At 43.0% G+C, this 22,789-nt stretch overlaps 1 protein-coding gene across 1 annotated transcript in view; it reads left to right on the top strand.

Moving 5' to 3' along the window:
- Positions 1 to 22,789, top strand: part of ATG4A (autophagy related 4A cysteine peptidase) — a 62,489-nt gene that overhangs the window by 31,557 nt on the left and 8,143 nt on the right. Inside the window, exons 2-9 of the mRNA XM_081793127.1 lie at positions 9,123 to 9,233; positions 11,744 to 11,815; positions 14,402 to 14,500; positions 17,185 to 17,286; positions 17,463 to 17,535; positions 20,605 to 20,684; positions 21,391 to 21,578; positions 21,700 to 21,778. Coding sequence (XP_081649253.1) covers positions 9,123 to 9,233; positions 11,744 to 11,815; positions 14,402 to 14,500; positions 17,185 to 17,286; positions 17,463 to 17,535; positions 20,605 to 20,684; positions 21,391 to 21,578; positions 21,700 to 21,778 — 804 coding nt within the window. The remainder of the gene's footprint in view (positions 1 to 9,122; positions 9,234 to 11,743; positions 11,816 to 14,401; positions 14,501 to 17,184; positions 17,287 to 17,462; positions 17,536 to 20,604; positions 20,685 to 21,390; positions 21,579 to 21,699; positions 21,779 to 22,789) is intronic.

Below are 22,789 nucleotides of genomic sequence, written 5' to 3'. Positions count from 1 at the left end.
TTGGCCGGCGAGCCGCCCCTCCGCCCCGGCTCCCTCCTGCCAGTCCGTGGAGCGCACACCGCCTCGCCGCCCTTCCTACCCTCTTCCGTGGGCCTCTCGTCTGGGCTTGGCTCCGGAGACTCCGTTCTGCTAATCCTCTAGCGGTTTTCTGGGTTATTTAGGCAGGTGTAGGTGGAATCTAAGTGATCAGCAGGACGCGCGGTGAGCCCAGCGTCCTCCTACGCCGCCATCTTCCCTCTCTCTCCCTTAGGTTGCTCATTTAACATATAGTGAATATTTATGAGGATATTTCCTCTGTATCCATCACAGAACCAAGTACAGAACTTAAATAAATAATTGTTGGCTCATTTATTTAGAAATTCACATACAGACTCTCTTGACAAGTGAATCCATCTTCTCTTCCCAGAGCTTAAAGTACTCCTCCTAACAACCCACCCTACCTCTACCTCCTACAGAACCATAAATAGGTTGTTAAGATAGGTCTGCCCAATAGAACTTGCTGTGATGATCCTATAGCTGTGCTGTCCAGTATGGTAGCCAGTAGCCACATGTGGCTGTTGAGTGCTTGAAATGTGGCTAGTGCAACTGAGTAACTTAAATTTTAGTTGTATGTAATTTGAATACATTTAAATGTAAACAGATGCATGTAGCTAGTGGCTACTGTATGGACAATATAGGTTAGACCACTGGCTTTCAAGCTTTTTTGATCCAACAATACAATGGGAAATACATTTTATATTTCAACCTAATTTATATACACACAAGTTTTGTGAAATGATATTAATCCTTATTATGTATGATATATTGTAATATTTTCTATTCTATTTAATTTCATTTTTTAAAGCTTATTTATTTATTTTGAGAGAATGAGCAGGGGAGGGGCAGGGAGAGAGGGAGAGAGAGAGAGAGAAAGAGAGAGAATCCCAAGCAGGCAACTTGCTGACAGCACAGAGCCCGATGCAGGGCTTGAACTCACAAGCTGTGAGATAATGACTTGAGCTGAAACCAAGAATCGGATGTTTAACTGAATGAGCCACCCAAATGCCCCTATTTAAAATTTCTTTAAATGTTTATTTAGTTTTGAGTGAGAGAGAGACTGAGTGTGAGTGGGGGAGGGGCAGAGAGAGAGGGAGACACAGAATTCGAAGCAGGCTCCAGGCTCTGAGCTATCAGTACAGAGCCCGATGTGGGGTTCGAACTCAAGAACTGCCAGCTCATGACCTGAGCCAAAGTCGAACGCTCAACCGACTGAGCCACCCAGGCACCCCTCAAGTGCCCCTATTTGATTTCATTTTTTAAATATGCTGATTTCAACCCACTATATAGATTTCAAAGCCCACTGATAAGTTATGATGTGCTGTTTGAAAAACACACTGCTCATTTTATAGATGGAGAATCTAAGGCCCAAAGAAGTGCAGTAAGTTCTCAAAGGTCCCATAGCTAGTTAGTGGCAGGATAGGATTAGAAACTACATTTTAGGTTTCCTAGGCTAGGGCTGTTTTTAAGAGGGGTGAAGAGTGATCCCTCCTTCTCTTCATCTGCCAAAAAACCCCCACATTTTTTATGTCGAGCAAAATTATTTGATACACTCTTCATTTTGGCTAAATACTGTCATGATATCATGCTCCCTACATGAATCATGAGCTCTATATTTGAGTATTCCTTCTCTTTTAGCTTGGGTACTATCCAAAATCAAAGATACAATGCCACAGGGGCTTTTTTGGGCCCACTGTATGATGTGGCAGTGGCACTAATGTGCATCTGTACTCCTGGTGAATACAACCACACTTCCCACTTAACAGTTTGATTCTTAACAACAAAACCTGTTGATAAATAATCAAGGTGATTCTTACCTCAGCTTGTGGGATAGTTACCACAAGTCTTGAATTATAAAACCAGTAAAATGTTTTTATCCATCCATCCATCCATCCATCCATCCATCCATCCATCCATCCAATGTCCTACCTTCTTTGTATGTCTTATAAACAAAGATAAGCTTTATAAAAGTGACATCTTGGGGCACCTGGGTGGCTCAGTCAGTTGAGTGTCCAACTTCGGCTCCGGTCATGATCTTGCAGTCTGTGAGTTTGAGCCCCGCATCGGGCTCTGTGCTGACAGCTCCGAGCCTGGAGCCTGCTTTGGATTCTGTGTCTCCCTTGCTCTGTGCCCCTCCCCCGCTCATGCTCTCTCTCTCTCTCTCTCTCTGTCAAAAATAAATAAACATTAAAAAAAAATTTTTTTTTTAAAGTGACATCCTTTTCTTCTGAAAAAATGCATCTCTCCAAAAAGAGCAGAGTTACCTTATCAAAAGCAAAATGAGGCAGCAATTTAGAGGTGATGTATGTGTAAGGTAGATCCTGCCTTCCTCACCAGTTTGTGCATGGGATCCCATTTCTTCATGGATATCTCTTTTTTTTAAGTTTATTTATTTATTTTAAGAGAGATAAGGAGAGCTGTGAAGGGGAAGAGAGAGGGAGAGAGAGAGAGAGAGAGAGAGAATCCCAAGCAGGCTCTGCACTCAAACCCACAAACCATGAGATCATGACCTGAACTGAAACCAAGAGCTGGGCGCTTAACCCACTGAGCCACCCAGGTGCCCCTCCTCATGGATATTTCTGAATGCATTTCAGTCAGCAGATAGCAGACAATAATTTATCCTTAAGTGAGAACAACAACAAAAATATACTTAAAAGGGCAATAAGTTTTTCAAAAGAATCACTTTAAAGGAAAACCAAAGAGTCCAATTTTGCCTTATGTTTGATTCTTGCCATCATTGTGTCAGTAAGATGAAGTGACTGAATTCTGTAAGATATGTTGTGTTTTGTGGGGCCAAGCTATCAATGGCCTGGTTGATTTTTCTAGCTGAAAAGTAAGGAGTACTTTCATTTAACACTCATTTACCAATAGTCCCTTGCCAAACAGACTGGTTATCCCTTTGCTGACTTGCCCTACAGTGGGTCAGGTGCAGCCTCCTATGCTACACCACCACCAGTACTAGTCAGTTAAATAGAATCTTAGAAAGTCATAAAGTCTAGCTGAATGATAACCCTTCGGCTAAGAATCTATATGGTAAGTCTAAAATGATAAAGGGCATCAAATTTTTTACTGGTCTGTAGAGAAAGGATGCATGTCTTTCACATTATTTGACCACCCAGCATTGCTAGAATTTGACTTGCTGAATACATTCAAGAAAACTTTCAGTTTGGGACATGAAAATCCCCCATGGAAATAATGAGAAATGATGTCCAGTTCTCTATTTTTAAAGCTCTTCATTGTCAGAAAAGCAGGGCACTGGGAGGAAGAGAAATGAAGATGGGGTGGGGTCCATGCATGGGTGGGCAGAGGCTGGAAAGGCAAGAACACTAAGTGGACCCAGGAGGAAGGAGGTGAAGGCACATTTTAGGCTGAGCTTTGTTGTTCTGAATTCCTCCTGCCTTCCTAGGTTCTGCTTATCTACCTGCCATCTACCATGCCCCTCTTCACTTTTTTTTTTAAACCCTTCCTTTGTCAACCAAACCCATGAGACCAAACTTTATCTCCCTATCTCCTTTATCTCTCTCTGTCAAAAATAAATAAACATTAAAAAAAATTTTTTTTAAAAAAGTGACATCCTTTTCTTCTGAAAAAGATGAAGAAGAAATGTTGTGGCTAGACCAAACTTTATCTCCCTACACTGCACCATGTTTTTCTGCTACCATTTATTTCATCACTCACACTTACAAACTGGAAGGTATTTTTAACTCTGACTCTCTCTCTCTCCCCCCAGCCCCACCCCACACTCAGTTGCTTGCCAAATCCTTTTAGTGAATTTCTCCCTTCCCCCTTTCCACTTATATCTTATTTCTATCAAGGCTCAGCTCTGATACCACCTTTTCTAGGTTGTGCAAGGCCCATTCACCCCCAGTTGGAATTAATCGTTTCTTGCCTTCCACATTGCTTTCTTTAAAATTTTTTTTTAATCTTTATTTATTTTTGAGAGACAGAGAGAGACAGGATGTGAGTGGGGGAGGAACAGAGATAGAGGGAGACAGAGAATATGAAGCAGGCTCCAGGCTCTGAGCTATCAGTACAGAGTATGTCGCAGGGCTCAAACTCACGAACTGCAAGTTCATGACCTGAGCCAAAGTTGGATACTTAACCAACTGAGCCACTCAGGTGCCCCTCACATCGCTTTCTTTTTAAAACTGAACTAGAATTGACATACAATAATATATTAGTTTCAGGTATACAACATAGTATTTTGACATTTTTATATGTTATGAAATAATCACCTTTGTAGGGCTAGTTACCATCTGTCATTATACAAAATTATTACAGTATTATTGACAACATTCCCTATGTTGTACAACTGCTTTCCCTTATTATAATACTTATTGCTATTAGTTGTTTTCAGACCTGTCCTCTCCACTAGATTAAAAGCTTTTGGAGGATGGATGCTACGTCTCAGTGATGTTTTATCCATTGTGTGCATAGTAGGTACTCAGTAAAAGTTTATGGGATGAATATGTTAATGAATATTCGACCCTTACCATACCTGTTTTCCATGGATATTTTCTTGTTTTTGAAGCTGTTACTTGATACTATGTTAAATGTGCATGTATTGCTGAGAAGGCTGTTCTGGAATCAGCAGTATCCTGGCATGCCTTTAGAATCAGGTGGCCTACAAGGAAGACATGCTGTGGTATCTCAGGCCCCTTCTAGCCCTGAGATTCTGTGACAGATTTCACTTAAGAGAATTTGTGTTGTTTGTGGGACACAAGCCTCACAGAATCTGGGAACCTTCAGGTACAAGTGTCTCTGTTAAGCCCCATCAGAAAATGTGTTGTTCAAAGCCATTTTTTCATTTGCTTGCAATTTTATAAAAACCAACCTTTAAAAATACAGTCAATGACTGGAAAAAAATATTAAAGTAAGATATCGCAGAAATGGCAGAGTGAGAACCTCTGAAAATTCTATTTATAAGAGCAATGAAAAACACTGGCAGAAATGGTCATAGTCAACCTTTTCAGAACCGTGGAAGTTAGCCACAGAAAGCCTTTCCCCGGAGGCTTTTATGGAAAACTGTTAGAGGTGCAGCCACTAGGAAAAACAGTATGAAGGTTCCTCACAAAATTAAAAATAGAAATATCATATGATCCAGTAATACCACTTCTGGGTATTTACCTGAAGAAAACACAGTGTTTAGAAAGATATATGCACCCCTATGTTTATTATAGCACTATTTACAGTAGCCAAGATATGGAAGCAACCTAGCTGACCATCAATAGATGAAAAGGTAAAGAAGATGTGAGATACACTCTCTCTCTCTCTCTCTCTCTCTCTCTCTCTCTCTCTCTCTCTCACACACACACATACACACACACACACACACACACACACACACACTGGAATATTACTCAGCCATAAAAATGAATAAAATCTTACCACTTGTGACAACATGGAGGGATCTAGAGGGTATTATTTTTTTAATGTTTATTTTTGAGAGAGAGAGAGAGAGACAGACAGACAGAGCATGAGCAGGGGAGGGGCAGAGAGAGAGGGAGACACAGAATTCGAAGCAGGTTCCAGGCTCTGAGCTGTCAGCACAGAGCCCAGTGCAGGGCTCGAACTCATGGACTGCGAGATCAATGACCTCAGCTGAAGTCAGATGATCAACTGATTGAGCCACCCAGGCACCCCTAGAAGGTATTATGTTAAGTGAAGTAAGTCATCCAGAAAAAGACAGATACCATATGATTTCACTTATATGTGGAGTCTAAAAAACAAAACAAGTGAACAAATCAGAAACAGACTTAAAAATACAGAGAACAAACTGGTGGTTGCCAGAGGGGAAAAGGGTGAGGGATGGGCAAAATAGGTGAAGGGGATTAAGAAGGTACAAACTTCCACCTATAAAATAAATAAGTCATGGGGACTGAAAGTACAGCATAGGGAATGTAGTTAATAATATTGTAATAATTTTATATGGTGCCAGATGGTGACTACGCTGATTGTAGTGACCATTGAGTAACATATAAGTTGTCAAATCGCTATGTTGTACACCTAGAACTAAGATAATATTGTATGTCAGCTATACTTCAATTAAAAATAAAAAAATTTAAAAAAAGAAAACCATTAGAGGCAACTAACTTCATAGATGCCTGATGCAGTAGATCAGGCCTGATCATAGATGCCTGATGCAGAAAGCTTAAAAGAAAAACCTAGTGAGTAACATGTCCATTGGAGCTTGAAAAGTTCGGGCATATCCCTGGGAATCTAGAAGACTATATGCATGCTCAGGACTGTGTGCATTCCCAGTGTTGTGTGCATGCTCAGGAAAGAGCTGACAGGGTTCTAAGCTTTTGCTCTGGCTGATCTCAAGCTCTGCACAAGGGAAGACTAAGGCAGAGTTATCAGCCACCTGGCTGAGTGTTGAAGGCATGTCCCAACATGTACACATAACCTCTTGGCCAAGACTGGGAGACTTGCTGGTTCCAAGAGTTTAAGGAAGTCTTTGTTCAGTTATTAGCTGACCACTAAGCCAACCTAGCAGAGACTTCAGTGCAATAATTATTATTAAAGTAAAATGGAACAGAGTGAAGCCTGTTGTTCATCAGACCTTGTAGAAGCTAATTCTTGGTCTGCCCAGCTGTGGTCTTTGTAGCTCTGCCTGTATAGCTCCTATCTCTTTAAACAGGATGAAAGGGGCAGTAAACTCATATGGGGCTGATGTTTGTTCATTTTAAGGCAAGATAAAAGTAGTTTATGAATTTTTTTAAAGGATTGTGTTAGTCAGAAGTGATTCTGTTGGAAATGCGATTTCACTTTTGCACCTTAATGATGCCCCAGTTTGCTTCTTCATGACTCTGAGTTCTCCTTGTGGAAGACCTTATTCCTCTTTCCTCCCTGGATCCTCTTGTATACACTCTCCCCATGTTATTGCTCTTCACGTCTGTTCTGGCTTCATTTGTTTCATCCATGTAGCTTCAACTGGGGCTGGCTGTAGCCCTGCATTCTTGAAGTCCATTTTCTAAGAGGAGAATTGGGAAGAACAGAGACCATCTTGACCTTCTTGCTGGCCTGAGAAGGGCTGAAGAGCAAGAGGAAAATTCTTTGGCTACCATTTTGGTCAGGGCCATCCCAAATGAAGCAGTGGAGTTCTCACAGGCTTTAAGGGGCTGTACTAATTTGACCAGCTGGCCAGGGTTGGCGATAGAGAAATGGTTTTTCTTGGCCAGTACTAAAAAAAAGACCCAAAGCTTATATGCATACATGCTGTACATTCACCCAATGCACCCTTCCTCACCCCTATCAGGGGAATGCCAGACAGGCTGCCCCTTTCCCACGCCCCTCTCAAGCCCCTCATTTTCTGACTCTGTTTCTAGGCTCCACTGGATGTTCATTTTAACCTGATTTCTTCTGCGTGTGAGGGGTAGAGAGTAGGGTGGGAAGGTACACAGTGTGATTTACACCACCTCAGTCCACCACCTCCTGGGGATGGCCTGACCTGGGTGGTCATTTTTAGCCTGGTATTTCCTGGGCTTAGGCCAGGGGCTGAGGCCAGTGACAGAGAAGCTAAGAGGGCACAGGTTCTCTGGCAGATCTAGCAGTGATGAGCTTTCACCGGGGAACAAAATGGCTGTCTCATTTCTAACCTCTTTAGGTTTGAAAGACTGCCGAGTCTATAACCTTAATGATTAAAACATTCTGAGGAGAAAAGCTACTTAAATCCCTGAAATATTGGACTTCTGTAATACATCTCAAGAAATGCAGTATTTCTTGAACTACTGGGTAGCTCTGTTTCTAAAATTATAACTTCACACAAATTATAACTTCAGTTTATACAAATGATACACGGCATAATGTCAACCTCCAACCAAGCAGTGAGAGCAGGTTAACCTGTTTTCATGATCAAAGAGGACTCATTTATATTTAGGAACATTTATTTCTATGAAAACAGCATGCTCTTGCCTTAGAAAACAAAGCCAAAAGAAAACAATTTGTCCTTTCAAGTGAGTTAAACATATCTCACAATGCCATTTTTACAGGAAAATCATTCCCTTAGGGCTTTCAGGCACTGCTGTGGGAGAGTCCCTGCAGGTGCTTGTACTTACTCTCTCTGAGCTCCCTTCCCCATAGGGGCTGGGGAGCCTCCAAGAGCTCAGGTGAGAAGGCATGTGTTGGATGTGTTAGCTTTGAACTTGAAGTGTGTTTTCTCATAGACACAGCACCATATACACGATGAAATATACCATCAATTTTATTTCCTGGTTGCAGGTTAAAATAGGTTTTTGTGGGAAACTTGTTTACCACTTATGATATTATTTCTCTCAGGAAGGCACTTAAAGAGAACTTTTGAGATTAGGACCCTCTCATAAGTCAGTCTTAACTCTTTGAGCAGACTCTTTCCCCACAAGTGGTACAAAAGTGAATTTTACCTCATCTCACATTACATGGTTCTAAGTTCTGAGAGTCTGGCCTGTGAACTTACAAGGTTTAATTATATGTTATTCAGTTACTTTATCTTGAGAGATAAGCATGGTCATTTGTGAATCCCAAGAACAAGTTATAGTTATCGTCAGCTTCAAGATTCTTCTTTGCAGAAGTCATATGTGAATAAGATGGCAAACAAAAGTACTGTTAAAACCGCTGGTCTTCCAGCTAAAATACTACATTTTCACAGTTTTGTAATCTTTGGAGTTTGTCACAGCCCATTCCAATGCCTCCAGCCACTAGAAACCTCATAATATTCCCTGTAATGTGGGCATGAGTTGGATATGCAAGTATTAGGTATTATTGTATCACCTTGATCCACTTTTGCTTGGAGAAGCTAGATAAGTGGCTGTTTACAAAGAATACCCCATGATGAAAAGGTTTTGAAATGACCCTGAACTAAATATTTGGAGATGGTGCCAAATGGGACCATGAGAAAAGGAAGGTGAAAATAGGTGGTCAAAAGTAAATCCCTCTACTAAAGGATTTGAGGCTTTGTGAGTATCTTTGTTCCTCCAAGACAAGGATTTGCCTCCATTCGATTCAAGCCAATGATCTTTCACCTTCAGGACAAAGGTAATAACCAGTAAAACCACAGAAGCAAATCCCCTCTGTTACATTTTGCTTAAGTTTCTTTCCTTTTCTTTCAGTTTTATCCAAATATGAAAACCAGATTACTATTTTTGCTGACTACCTAGAAGAATTTCCAGATACGGATGAGCTGGTATGGATCTTGGGGAAACAGCATCTCCTTAAAACGGGTAAGGTTTGGTAGCATTTGTCTGTGAGAACCTAAATGAGGTGGGTGCCTGAGGTTAAGGTCCTATCCATTTTTCCTTGTGGGGTTGGTGGAGTGTGACTTTGGTAACTGTTCATGCCACTTGTAAACGGACATACCTTGCAGCCAGAGGAGGTCAAGCCACAGACTCCTTGCTTGCACAGGTCCCTTCCGAGGCCCTGAGAGTCCTTAGCAGCATGTTCACATGATCATAGGTGTTTGTGCAATTTGAAAGGGTCATATATATATTTATTCTTTTCTTTAAAGGAGCACCCCTGAATTCCATAAGCCTTGACTTTCAAAAACCATGGACCCACTCGTGGTATCACTAACCAGTTTTAGACTGTAATGCCTGGGCTACATACTTCTCATTCCCCTTGTGTCCTTTTCTATCTAGATGAAAGACGCTGCCACCCAGGGGACCTCTAATCAGCCCAGGGCTGTCAGAAACCACGTCAGACACTAAGAAGTTTTGTAGGTGTAGATCTTTTGCTGACTGTAGCACCTTCTCAGTTTATTCTGATTTTGTATAGAACTTTTAGCCACAGCAGCTAGATGGAAAAGAGGCTTGAATATTTCTTCCTTACCCTTATATACTTACAGATTGGGGAAGACCTTTTATTTTTTATTTAAAAAGTTTTTTAATGTTTATTTATTTTTGAGAGAGAGACAGAACATGAGTGGAAGAGGGGCAGAGAGAGAGGGAGGAACAGAATCCAAAGTAGGCTCCAGGCTCTGAGCTGCCAGCACAGATCCTGACACGAGGCTCGAACTCAAGAACCACAAGATCATGACCTGAGGTGAAGTCGGACGCTCAATCGACTGAGCCACCCAGACACCCCAGGGAAGATCTTTTAACCTAAAACTGCCAACAGCCCAGCACCCTGATAAAGCCTGAGCTTGGAGAGAGTCAGCTGTCTGTCTGTCTGTCTGAGGAGAGATGCTCTTTGAAGGCCCTAGCATAGAGGAAGAAATAGGAAGGAGCTGATCACAAGGCAGGAGGGGAAGTTAGCATCTTCTGGCTCCACCCTGTGTCTGGTTTCATCCTCTGGATTGGAGAATCCTGAAGAGTGGAGAGAGTTGAGGGTTAACAGTTCGGAGACCTTTTGTATACAGACTCTTCCCCTACCTTAGATAAGTCACTTTCTCTTTCTGGATCTTAACTTCCTTCACAGGTACTTAAAATGAGGAATACTGGAAGGGATCTCTTCTAGTTCTGTATTCCATGATAACAGGAATCCCCAGCTTGTCAAATATGGCCATATCCAAATGTTAAGTTGGGAAATACCTTTCAAAGTGCACTTATGGTTAAAGTGTCCATACAACTACCCCCAGCCTTTCTAGCATAGAGGAAAGCTGAAAGGCCTAGAGAATATCAGAAGAAGGAGTGAGTGGTGTGAACATTTGAGAGGGGAAGTATATAAAAACAGCTAACATGTATCACAGGCTTACCGCATACTGTACCATCTAAACACTTTCCATGCATTATCTTGCAGAATATTCACAACTCTATGATGTAGGTGCTCTTATTCTCCCTATTTTAAGGATAAGAAAACTGAAGCTCAGAGAGATTATGTGACAAGGCCACACAGTTGGCAAGGAACAGAGTCAGGGCTCCAACCCAGGCAGAATATGACTCCAGAAGTTTTACTCTTAACCAGTGTACATCTGCTGCCCATAATGTGGTAGGCACTGGGGACGTGAAGGGCAGGGAGAATTCAGACCACTCAACTTTCTGGTTTGTTCAAAGGAAAGGCAGGAGAGAAAACAGAAATTATTGGCTAAAATCAAATTTTCTTTTCTTCTCTTAAAGTGCAATGGCTCTAACTTCTATACAGATGGACCCGTGAAAGCCGCCGTATATGTGGTCATTGAAGTAAATTTATGTCATAAAATGCACAAAATGCTTTGAATAAAGACACCAAAGTGTTTGTGTCTAATTTATCCATTAGATTACAAATGCCAGCTGCACTGGGTGGTGTTGTATATTTTTACACACTTAATTTACTTATTGTGGATCTTCCTTTTTAGTTAAACATACATGCATGTACACGTGTACACCCCCCCACACACACCCCCACACATACACACCCCTAGTTTTAGATAATGGACACTGGGTACTGATGAGAGATCCAACCAACTATCATCGTTTCAGGCAGGGGCTGGTTGCCTTGTTAGTGGGTTATCCTTGCTTTTCTTATCCCTTGTCTTTTGGCCACTGACCCCAGTGTTAGTACCTGTCAGGGCCATGGAGCTCAGTGAGTAGGAGACAGGAACCACCTGGCCAGTAGTACTGGTCAAAACATAGGTGAAAGGGAATGCTGAAATTACTTGGCTAAGGTGATATTGGGTTTCCTATGAACTTCCCTAGCCCCATAACAATGGAATTGACTGGTTTATTTGAAAATGAGTTTCCTGCTGGCTCAGAAATCAAAGGCAGATATCTTTAGATGGGATGTGGTGATTTAATTTTAATTTCACATTTAATTTCAGAAAAATCTAAGCTGTTGTCTGATATAAGTGCTCGTCTGTGGTTTACATACAGAAGGAAATTTTCACCAATTGGTAGGTATATCATTTGTTGTACTTTGCTTTCTTCCTTGTTGATAGCTTGCCTGAGGTGATCAGTGACATCCAAGAAACCTCAGAATTAACAGCTCACTGTGGTGAAGAATTTGCTTTAGGGGAATACTTAAATCATATACTTTATTCAAAAGTTTCATTGCCCAAGTACTGCATCATGTATGGTTCCTTGGTGTGAATATGTAATTGCCAGGATATTTATGAGTCCACCTCCAAGTGTTCAGGCACCAGGTAGTATTAGTTGTTTTCCAGGAGCAAGGAGAAAGTCAAACTTCTAGTCTGGGTAATATTTATTAACTCATAATCCACTGCTTTGTGGAGTTACTTGATTATTAAAGACAGTTATGCCTTGAATGAAAGAAAATAATTCCTATGATTTCCACCCCCTATGATATTAAAGCACCATACCACTGGAAGATGAACTATGATAGATTTCCTTGGAACTAATTATCAGCTGTTAGGTTACCACCTGCTGTCTAGGAAAAAAAAAGGTCAATAAGCTAAGTGAATTGTCTCCCTTTAGAGAAAATCTGTAAAATGTTTGCAAGTAAGGTGGCCTATTCCTAGTATCATGGCCCTGTAGGAAAAAGAATGTCAAATCCAAGTGGTGGAAGCTATTCTCCTAAGAGAAAACCTGTCTGATTGATTTTGATGCAGGACTGGACATAATAACTGGAATGAAATCCTACTTTCTGATCAGTGCCCAAAACAAAGTCCACATGGACATTTTTTGCTTTCCACAGGAAGTACCCAAGCAGTAAAATGCCCAAAGGAAAAATCTTTAGTACCCAGTGATTTTATTTATTTATTTATTTAAGTAATTAATTATATTTTAGAGAGAGAGTACATGCACCAGCTGGGAAGAGGAGGAGGAGGAGAGAGAGAGAGAGAGAGAGAGAGAGAGAGAGAGAGAGAGAAACTTAAGCAGGCTCCACACTCAGCACAGAGCCCGACACAGGGCTTGATCCCATGACCCTGGGATTATGACCTGAGCCGAAATCAAGAGTTGGATGCCCAATGGACTGAGCCACCCAGGCACCCCTAGTACCCAGTGATTTTAAACTGTTAACTTTCTCTAGGTGAAGAGATCTTTACAAGGCTTAAAAACATTTGCAATTCAACTCTGACAGTTTTTTTTTTTTTTAAGTTTTAAGTAGGCTAAATGCCCAATGGGGGGCTTGAACTCATGACCTTAAGATCAAGAGTTGCATGTTCTACTGACTGAGCCGGCCATGCACCCCAATTCTGACAATGTTTTGGCAATAGATGATCTCTTCTTTATCTAGTCTTCATTGCATCTCTCCTGTACTAAGCCGGCCATGCACCCCAATTCTGACAATGTTTTGGCAATAGATGATCTCTTCTTTATCTAGTCTTCATTGCATCTCTCCTGTACTAATGTGTCCTATAATTCTACCATTAGCAAGAGCCAAAGGACTCTCCTTCCAGTTTATGAGTTGGCTCAACCGTCCCCATCTTTCTGTAGCAACTCTCCTTCAGTCCCCACAACCAAAGGAAAAGGGTGGCCACTGTGGCCCATTTGTCTTACATGGCTGATGACCCTCCTTAGAGTTAGTCTTGTGAGATCATGCTTATAAGCATAGTTTTCCACTCCCATGTTGAGGACAGAGAGCAATGAAAGCAGAATGTCTCCTCTGCCATCCAAGTTATCTGATTTCACTGGTACCTTGAAAAAGGATATTGAGCTCACCCTGGCCACATACGTGGGATTTTCGTTACATCAAGTGTTCTTAAAGTGGAACCTGTTGTCTTCTTTCATTTATTAACTGGTTTTATGCCTTTTAAAGATGTAGCACATTTCTAATTTATTAGTAGCATTTTCAATTATGGCCATGCTCATAACACCAGATATTTACATCATCCTGAGTGAGTTTGTAGAACACTTGCACAGATATTTTTTCATCTAGTTCTTATAATATCCACTAACAGGCAGGGTGCGTGCTGTTGTTCCCAGTCTATAGTTGAGTCTTGGATCAGGTAACTAGAGACCATTCTTCTGATGCCTAATCTGGGACTCTTTCCTCTATTTTACATTGTCCTTCTTGCTGTTGAGATCTTCATAATGTATATTTAGAACAGTCAAGAGCCTCCCAGATCTCTTTGACCATGTTGATGATTGCCTTTGGTAGCATTTATTCCTTAACTAAGGTAAGACTGGCTTCCCTGAGAAGTGAGCTGTGCAAAAAGCCAGGTTTGGTTAGGCAGATAATGACATGGCATGGGCCCAGTGTTGGTAGTCATACCTGGAAGTCATCTACAAAAAAAAAAATTGCATGCATACCTAGAAGTCCCCAAGGAGAAAACCTAAGGGGCAGGTTTTGTTCATTTGCTTGTTTTGTCTTTGGTCATAGAAACTGTTTTGGCTAACTCAGTGTTATCTCTGCAAGTTCCATCCTATAACAAGCCCTGTTTGATATTCAGCTGTATCTCTTGTCTCTTTTCAGAGTCTGTGTTTCTGTCTGTCTTGTATGATTCCCACATTTGCCAATGTTTCAGGAAAGGGCAATCCAAGGAACACATAGTCATTCCCATCCATTTTGCCAACAGGGGGAACTGGCCCTTCATCAGATGCCGGCTGGGGATGCATGCTCCGCTGTGGACAGATGATGCTGGCTCAAGCTCTTATCTGCAGACACTTGGGCAGGGGTGAGTTAAATTCGTTCTGCCTCAGAGACCTCTGCAGTAGCACTTCCTGCTGGTACTTTAGCATTGGTGCCGAGCTTCAGGAGCATTCAGTAACAGAGCCGAAGGTCCTAAAGTGCTATCTGCCAGCTCAAGTGATGGGGCCGAAAAGTCAATAAAGCCTCCCAGGAGAAGGAAACAGCTGGCATTTCCTTGTGATTCACGAAGCCAGAGAGTTATTTTCCTGGGACAGAACTGAACATTGAGGCAGGTGTGTCATTAGAGTTTCCATCTTCGCTATTATTCGAGTGAGTCCTTAAACAGGTCAGATAACAAAGGGAGCAGGAAGAAGGGTGTGGTGGTAAATCTGTTTCTTGACCTCATTGAAAAAGTCTGCCTGGTGAGGATGTAAGTGACCTAAAGGAAGTGCCTAATGAGGGAGCTGGTGCTATTTTGGTTTGGGTTCACTGAGAATATCCACTTGACAATGAAGGAATCCTTAATTTAGCTTTCTTAGGAAGCCAATTCATTAAGAAACTTCTGGTATGCTTGGAACCCTTGAGTCTCCTGCTTTCTTAAGGTATGTGCGTGCTTCCCTGTGGGCATCTGTAGGATGACCTTGGCTGGATGCCAGTTCAGGCACTTGGGTGAAGGCCTGGTTTAACATGGAGATGAGGGAGGGAAAGGACACCTTGGATGAGATTGGCCTGCTGAATTCATTGGCTGCACGAATTCATTGGCTGAATTCATTGTTGCTTCTTGAGATTCAGAGGTATGAAAACATCACTCCTTTCCCCCTGTTCTGGCAGCCTCACACACCCTGCTGCAGTTACCAGAGAGGATTGCAGAAAGGCCTGGGGAGGTTTTAGGGCTTAATGCCTTATTTTCAGAGTTTAGAGGAGCCTAAACCCACTTTTCCTAGGTAGTATCATAATTCCAGTTTTACAGATGAGGAAATTGAGGCTCAGGAAGTACGAGGACTTACCCAGAGTCAAACAGCAAGAAAGCATGGATTTGGGAATAGAAGAAGGCAGGTCTTCTGACTCATTGTCCAGTGATTTCTCTACGGTACACATACTTCTTGGAGCAGATCCATTCTATTTAATTTCTCATTTATAAAACACAGCAAGATGATCTTCCTGGAAGTGAATTCTGTGGGAAGCAAACGAGGAAAACATAAAATCCCAAAGTCAGTAGCCTCAGTCGTTTTAATATAAAAGCAAATAGCAGGAAGAATTTGAAATAGCTCTTGTAGCTAAGATATATTCAAAGATGTAATTTTGGTATTTTTTTAATGTTTATTTTTATTTTTAGAGAGAGAGAGAGAGAGAGAGAGAGAGAGCGGGGGGGAGCAGAGAGAAAGGGAGACACAGAATCCAAAGCAGGCTCCAGGCTCTGAGCTGTCAGCAGAGAGTCCGATGCAGAGCTCAAACCCATGGACTACAAGATGATGACCTGAGCCAAAGTCGGACGTTCAACCGACTGAACCTCCCAGGCGCCCCTTGAAGATGTAGTTTCGTAAAGAAGTATTTTGGAGTGCTTCCTATTCAGTTACTCTATAATTAAGTATTCACCTACTCATCGCTATCATCAGTCAACATTTAGCGGTACTTAGCAGCCAGCTACTCAGGATTTCCCCAGACTTGGACAATTCAGTAGCAAATGAAAAAAAAAAAATCAACCTGGATGTGGTTCACCCTCTGAAGACTATGCTGGCCACAAAGTTTAAAAGTTTGATTTCAGATCCACTGGAAGCAAAGAGAACAGAAGACTCTGGAGGTAATGGCCTTTGGCTTCAAGTATACTTCAGCTGTGAGGTTAAAATCTCTCTCGAACTTTTGGGAGAGAAATTTGTGTCTTGGAAGCAAACGGAGCCCCGGAGGTCTGTCCCGTTACACAGAGTTCCTAAAGCTGAGGGAAGGGGAGAAGCGCATCCCCTCCACAGTGGCGATTATGGAGAATTTTTATGGGTGTCCTTTGGGAGGGATAAATAGCCCCTGCAGCATTTGGGGGCGCCATGCCTAAGGTACAGATAGGATTCTTAGAGATGTCGTTATTTTGGCTTTGGTCATAAAGAAACCTTGAACGCTTGATAGCAAAGGTATGTGTTTTTCCAAAGGTCAGTGTGGACGTTTTCAAGGTTGTGTAAAAATGGCAGCATGCAATTGTTTTTTAAACCCCTTAGTTGTAAGTTGTGTATATTCCCCTGTGCACTGTCATGTGTGAGAAGAGCAGTACCCCCCACTCTTTTGGCAGTTGAGACTCTTTTGGCAATGTGGCCAAAATATAGGGACCAAAGCTGTTGCTGTCTGTGTAGAGATGAGACACTGTGGCATCAGAGTGATCTAAGGGTATACTGCTGGGTTTTCGGTGAGCTCCTTCTCGCTGAGTAGCTGACCAGAAAGGCCTTTCCTGACATTGTTGTCATGTAATATTTATCTATCTCAAGCCCTTGGGCTAAGTCAATTCCTTGGTTAAAGTCTTGTTTTGCTTTTACTTTACACCCACTGAGACTTTGAAAGTAATGTCTCCAGATGCCGTTGTTGTCAATATTGGAGTTCCTTAGGAATGTTCTAACTTGATCATTCCTGCCTTCCAGATGCAACTCGTGTGTTTTCCCTCTAACCCCATGGTTACAGTAAGAGTGCAGAGAGGTAAATAAACAGTTATTTTAAATGATTTTAACTCATTTTTTTTTTCTTAAAAAGACTGGAACTGGGAGAAACAAAAAGAACAACCCAAAGAATACCAACGGATCCTACAGTGCTTCTTAGATAGAAAGGATTGTTGCTACTCTATCCATCAAATGGGTAAGGTTACATCAGTAGTTTTATGGCAATGTCTGTACCTACTGCTTTCACCCCCTGCCTTATATGTGGCTCTGCTAAGTTGTCCATCTGCTTAATTATTTATGAAAAAAAAATAGGAGTTTGTGGTATGCTAGAAGAACTTTTGCTAACATCTTTTTTTTTCCACATAAAAACAGCACAAATGGGTGTAGGAGAAGGGAAATCAATTGGCGAATGGTTTGGACCAAATACAGTTGCACAGGTGTTAAAGTAAGTAAAAGAGTCTGGCATCTGCCTTATCGTACTCTCTCCTATGCCTCCTTCTTCTGCCAACTCAGTGTCCCATCAATCTAACTATTCCTGCCATCCCACTAAGCCACCAGACATCTGCACTATTTTGCCCAGACAGTTCTTTGAAGTGTGCCGGATCTTCACTCAGATGAAGACATCTGTGTTCATATTTCAGAGTCGTAGTCACTGGTGCCGGTATAGAGGGAGGCATCTCAGGACTCATTCAGTATCTGTTCCCTCTGCAGGTTGGTGTTCACCTTCCAGGGAACCATCAGCCTGAGGGTCACTTTGAAGCCAAAAGGCTAAATAGTAAGTGGCGGAGGCTGAGCTAGCTTAGGAAAGACAAGGACTCCCACTCTGTATAGTATAAAAAAACCTCATTCATTCATTCATTCATTCAAGATGTAAAATTTTTTAATGTTTATTTACTTTTGAGACAGAGACAGAGACAGAGAGACAGAGCACAAGCGGGAGAGGGGCAGAGAGAGGGGGAGACACAGAGTCAGAAGCAGTCTCCAGGCCCTGAGCTGTCTGCACAGAGCCTGATGCAGGGCTTGAACCCACAAACCGTGAGATCACGACCTGAGCCAAAGTCAGATGCTAAACCAACTGAGCCAGCCAGGCGCCCCATCCATTCAACATTTACTGAGTGGCTGTGCTGTGCAAAGTGCTGGGTATACAGAAATAAACTAGACACAGTTCTTGCCTCAAGGAACTCAACACCTGTGGGAGGAGACAAACCCCAAGGGAGTCTTGGGATCAGTTTGTCGTGTCTTGGCAGACTCCAGGTACCCCAGCATGGTACTTGTGCAGTTGCTCTGTTAAATCGCAGAATTTACTGCCGATACCAAGAGGCAAGGTGGAGAATCTAAGATGAACATTTTAGAAGTGAATGGGATGGGTGGCATCAGCACCTATACATGTAGGCCACCTCACCTGTTGTCACTCTCCTTCCTGACAGCCTGTCACTGAATGAAAACTCCGCAAGGGCAGAGATTACATTTGTCTTGTTCACTACAGTAACACCAGCACATAAAACTGCCTGGCACACATAAGTGCTCAGTAGATACTTGACGGGTGAATGGAGATGCCATCCAGAATCTGAAGCTGGATTTAGGCATCAGAAGATTGAAACCATCTGGAATCCTTTGGCGTAGCTTGCTTCTTCAATTCCCAGGCTCTCTGGAGGATGATGGCAGGACCTGCTCCATGAAAAGTACAGAGGGGGCACTGTTTCAATTATTAGCCAGTCTTCGTGAACCAGAATGCTCTGGAAATGTGCTCACGCGGGGAGTAGTCTGGATTTCCTGGGGACCCAAGCAAAATCTGTATTTTGGCGTTATTCCTTGCTAATGCTGCAAACCCCCTGTGACCACTTCCTTGCCTTAGTCCATAGTCCCTTTGCGGGGCATCATTGATTCTGCTGAGTGAAGATCTGGCAGTATTTCAGGAAGCACCGTAGGAACCCAGGGTCGAAGGTGTAGAAGATGGATGAGAATGGCTGTGCCGAGCCCCAAACCCAGCCTGAAATGTTTAGTTTTTACATGATGTCCTTCAGAATCTGCTTCTTTCTTCTAAATTTTGAAGTTCTCAACAATAAGCAAATGGAAACATACCTTTTATAAAGAATTTAAGTGGCTTGTTTTTGGTGGGGGAGGGGCAGAGAGAGAGAGGGAGGGAGGGAGGGAGGGAGGGAGGGAGGGAGGAAGAGAATCTTAAGCAGGATGCATGCTTAGTGCGGAGTCTGACACAGGGCTTGATCCCACGACCCAGGGATCATTATGTGCGCTGAAATCAAGAGTCAGACGCTCAATCGACTAAGCCACCCAGGCACCCCTAAGTGGGTTTTGAGTCACTGTGATTGTTATCATTAATAACAGAGTATTAGTGTATCAGGGAAAGGTAATACATTACAAGGAATGAAATTAAAGTGTAATGGTAATTAACCTCTTCCTGGGAGCTACTTTGGTTAGGAAAATCATATATATATATTTTGTTTTATCCAGTGAGGCTGTGATTTACTCAAGAATTCCAGAAGTAGCCAGGTTAAATACACCTTCTTTCAGACTGGTAAGAGGGAAACATAAGAGAGAAATGGCCATGGTGCTTTATTTTTTATTTTTTTTAATCTTTTTTTTACTTTTTCTTTTTTTTTTTAAATGTTTTTATTTATTTTTGAGAAAGAGTGTGTGAGTAAGGGAAGGGCAGAGACAGAGGGAGAGAGACACAGAATCTGAAGCAGGTTCCAGGCTGTGAGCTGTCAGCACAGAGCCCAACACAGGGTTTGAACTCATGAATGGTGAGATCATGACCTGAGCCAAAGTCGGATGCTTAACCAACTGAGCCACCCAGGTGCCCCGGCAATGGTGCTTTACTCAGACCTCAGATAATCCTTGTGTTGAAGGGGTTTTCTTTCTAACCTCCTCCAAAGTTATACAATTCAGCATGCTCTCTCTCTGTTCAGCTGTTGACCAGAGAGGCCCCACACCAAGGCCATATGCAGCCCACGTCTCTTGAACAGCATTTGCACTGCACATGGGGAGGGGTGTAAGAGATATTTCTCTCTCTCTCTCTCTCTGCATTTTCCTTAGCCTTATCCTCAACATTATCTGTGCTCCCAAACATATGTATGTATTTATATTTTATATTTTATATTTATATTTATAACTTCATGACAGTTACCTTTTTTTGAAAAAAGCAGTAAGTCAGAATGTGTTTTGTTTAAGAAAACAAAATCTCTGGGAGCAGATACGTTGACATCTTTTCTCTTTTGCCTGACAGGAGTCACTTTGTGAGGTAGACTTTTCCATTTTGTAAAGCAGGACTTTTTTTTCGGCGTTCTAAAACAGTGACTCTGTGGCATTCTCAAGGTCCCTGGACATGGAATGTTCCAGAGCTCTCGGTCAGGGGAGCCAGAGCTGACCTGAACCCTAACTTCTCTGTGGCTCAGCATTTGGTGACTTTAGGAACAGTGGGCATATATTGTACTGCTTCCTGCTATTGTTGCCATCTTCCCCCATTTTTACTTCATTGTGTGTTACTTTGCAGAAAACTTGCTTTATTTGACGAATGGAATTCCTTGGCTGTTTATGTTTCAATGGATAACACAGTGGTCATTGAAGATATCAGTGAGTCCCTAGCCTGTCTACCTTCCCAGGTGGTGGGTGGTTGAGGTCCTTCCTCAACATTCAGAAAGTGTGGGGGTGGGTGGGGGAGAGGGAGAGAGAGGGACAACAGACAGACAGACTGACAGACAGGCACTGACTCTCTGGCCTGCTCCACTAAAGCAGGGAAGCTTGCGGGGAGGGCACAGGACTCTGGTTAATCATTCGCTATGCCTTTTCTTCTCTTTCCTTTCAGCTTTCTGAAAGGAAGAAAACAATGAGGGTCTTTTCTGACCCTAAGTGAGCTATCAGACCCTTTCCCTGCAGGATACTCAAAGTATAGATAATCAGTTAAACCCAACAGCTCTTCTGTGGAGGTCCCCATTTGCCCCAGCCCTGTGCTTTCTGCCATGGGGTTAGAGAAACCAAAGATACAGTCCCTGTCTCAAAGGCAGAAAAACTAGTCTAGAAATCAGATTTTTTTTTCAATGAGCCCCTAATATCTGGCAGGAGGTAAGTGAGTGCCTGGTTGCCAGAAGGAAGAGGAGTAAGGTCTGGAGAAGTGGTCTGGGCTTCCTGTGGGGCAAGGCAGGGCAAGCTGGGCCTCAGTGGCAGATGGGAGGGCTTCCCAGGCAGATGTCATGTGAGGTTGCCCTTAGTTTTGCCCTTGGTGTATCTCATATGACCGGATACCCCTTACTCACCCAGCTCTCTTGTCTTCCGCTTCCAGAAAAAATGTGCTGCGTCCTTCCCTCAAGTGCTGACACAGTTGGTGAGAGCCCCCCTGGCACTCTGAATGCTTCGAATCAGAGTAGGGGCACCTTTGCCTGCTGCCCAGCCTGGAAACCCCTGCTGCTTATTGTGCCCCTTCGCCTGGGCATAAACCAAATCAATCCTGTCTATGTCGATGCGTTCAAAGTAAGTCACCCCGTTTCCCAGGCCCAGTGCCGCCCGCCCATCACACCGCCATGTAAGCACAGAGATCCGTGAGCAGCAGTCCACAAGTGAGTTGAGAATCTTGCACTCTCTTTCCCTCTAGGAGTGTTTTAAGATGCCCCAGTCTTTAGGGGCCTTAGGAGGAAAACCAAATAACGCCTATTATTTCATAGGATTCTTAGGTAAGAAAAGAGGAATCACAAGTAAGTCGTTATGGGCCAGGGGAGGGTGGGCAGAATGTTTGCACGTGAGACCAGGCAATTCCAGTTAGGGGGCCCTCTTCTAGCCCAGACATGCTGTGGCCTCTGGCCAGCTCATTCTGTCTCTGGCCTGATCTGTGGAGAGTAACACTTCTCTGTGTCTGCTGGAGAGTGGATCCCCTCCTTCAGTGTCCCACTTCCTTGCCTCTTGATAAGATGGTTCTATAGCTGCTTTCCCACTGGACCACCCCAAGGTCACAGCATTATCTCAGCATCTCTGTCTCCTTTCTATGGGGTCCAGGGTGGCAGGGTTTCACTCCCCTGGCATTGTCGATCCCCCTCTTTTAGGGACTTGGGCATTCGTGCTAGGAGCCACCTTCTGACTTCCTTGCAGCTGGGCCTGCTGCCTCCTTGTTCAGAGCCATGACTGGGTAGACGTGAGAGGAGGCAAAGACAGAGCTATCCTGTTTCTGATAACAGGGGCTAAGCCTTAAAACCACTAACTTCCTAATGCAGATGCTAGCAAGCAGCCCAGGATCCCCTGCCTAGGTCGATGCCTCTGGAAATCTAGCTGCCTTACTCACTAGCTGTGGTCAGAGTCATTTAAGGCCCATGGCACACAAGGTGAGCTAGCCCAGTTCTTCTCAAACTTTAATGTGCATGCAAATCACCCTGAGAGCCTATTTAAATTTTTTTAATGTTTATTTATTTTAGAGAGAGAGAGAGACAGAGCATGAACGGGGGAGCGTCAGAGAGAGAGGGAAACACAGAATCTGAAGCAGGCTCCAGGCTCTGAGCTGTCAGCATAGAGCCTGATGCAGGGCTCGAACTCACGGACCGTGAGATCATGACCTGAGCCGAAGTCAGACACTTAACCGAATGAGCCACCCAGGCGCCCCCTGAGAGCCTATTTAAAATGCACGTTCAGCAGGTCCAGGGTGGGCCCTGAGAGTCTACATTTCTAACTAGGTGGTCCTGTGGCTGCTGGTGTAC

This window comes from Panthera onca, chromosome X (genome assembly GCF_046562875.1).
Source record: "Panthera onca isolate mPanOnc1 chromosome X, mPanOnc1 haplotype 2, whole genome shotgun sequence".
Classification (NCBI taxonomy): Eukaryota; Metazoa; Chordata; class Mammalia; order Carnivora; family Felidae; genus Panthera; species Panthera onca.
This window is presented reverse-complemented; position numbering and strand designations above follow the sequence as displayed.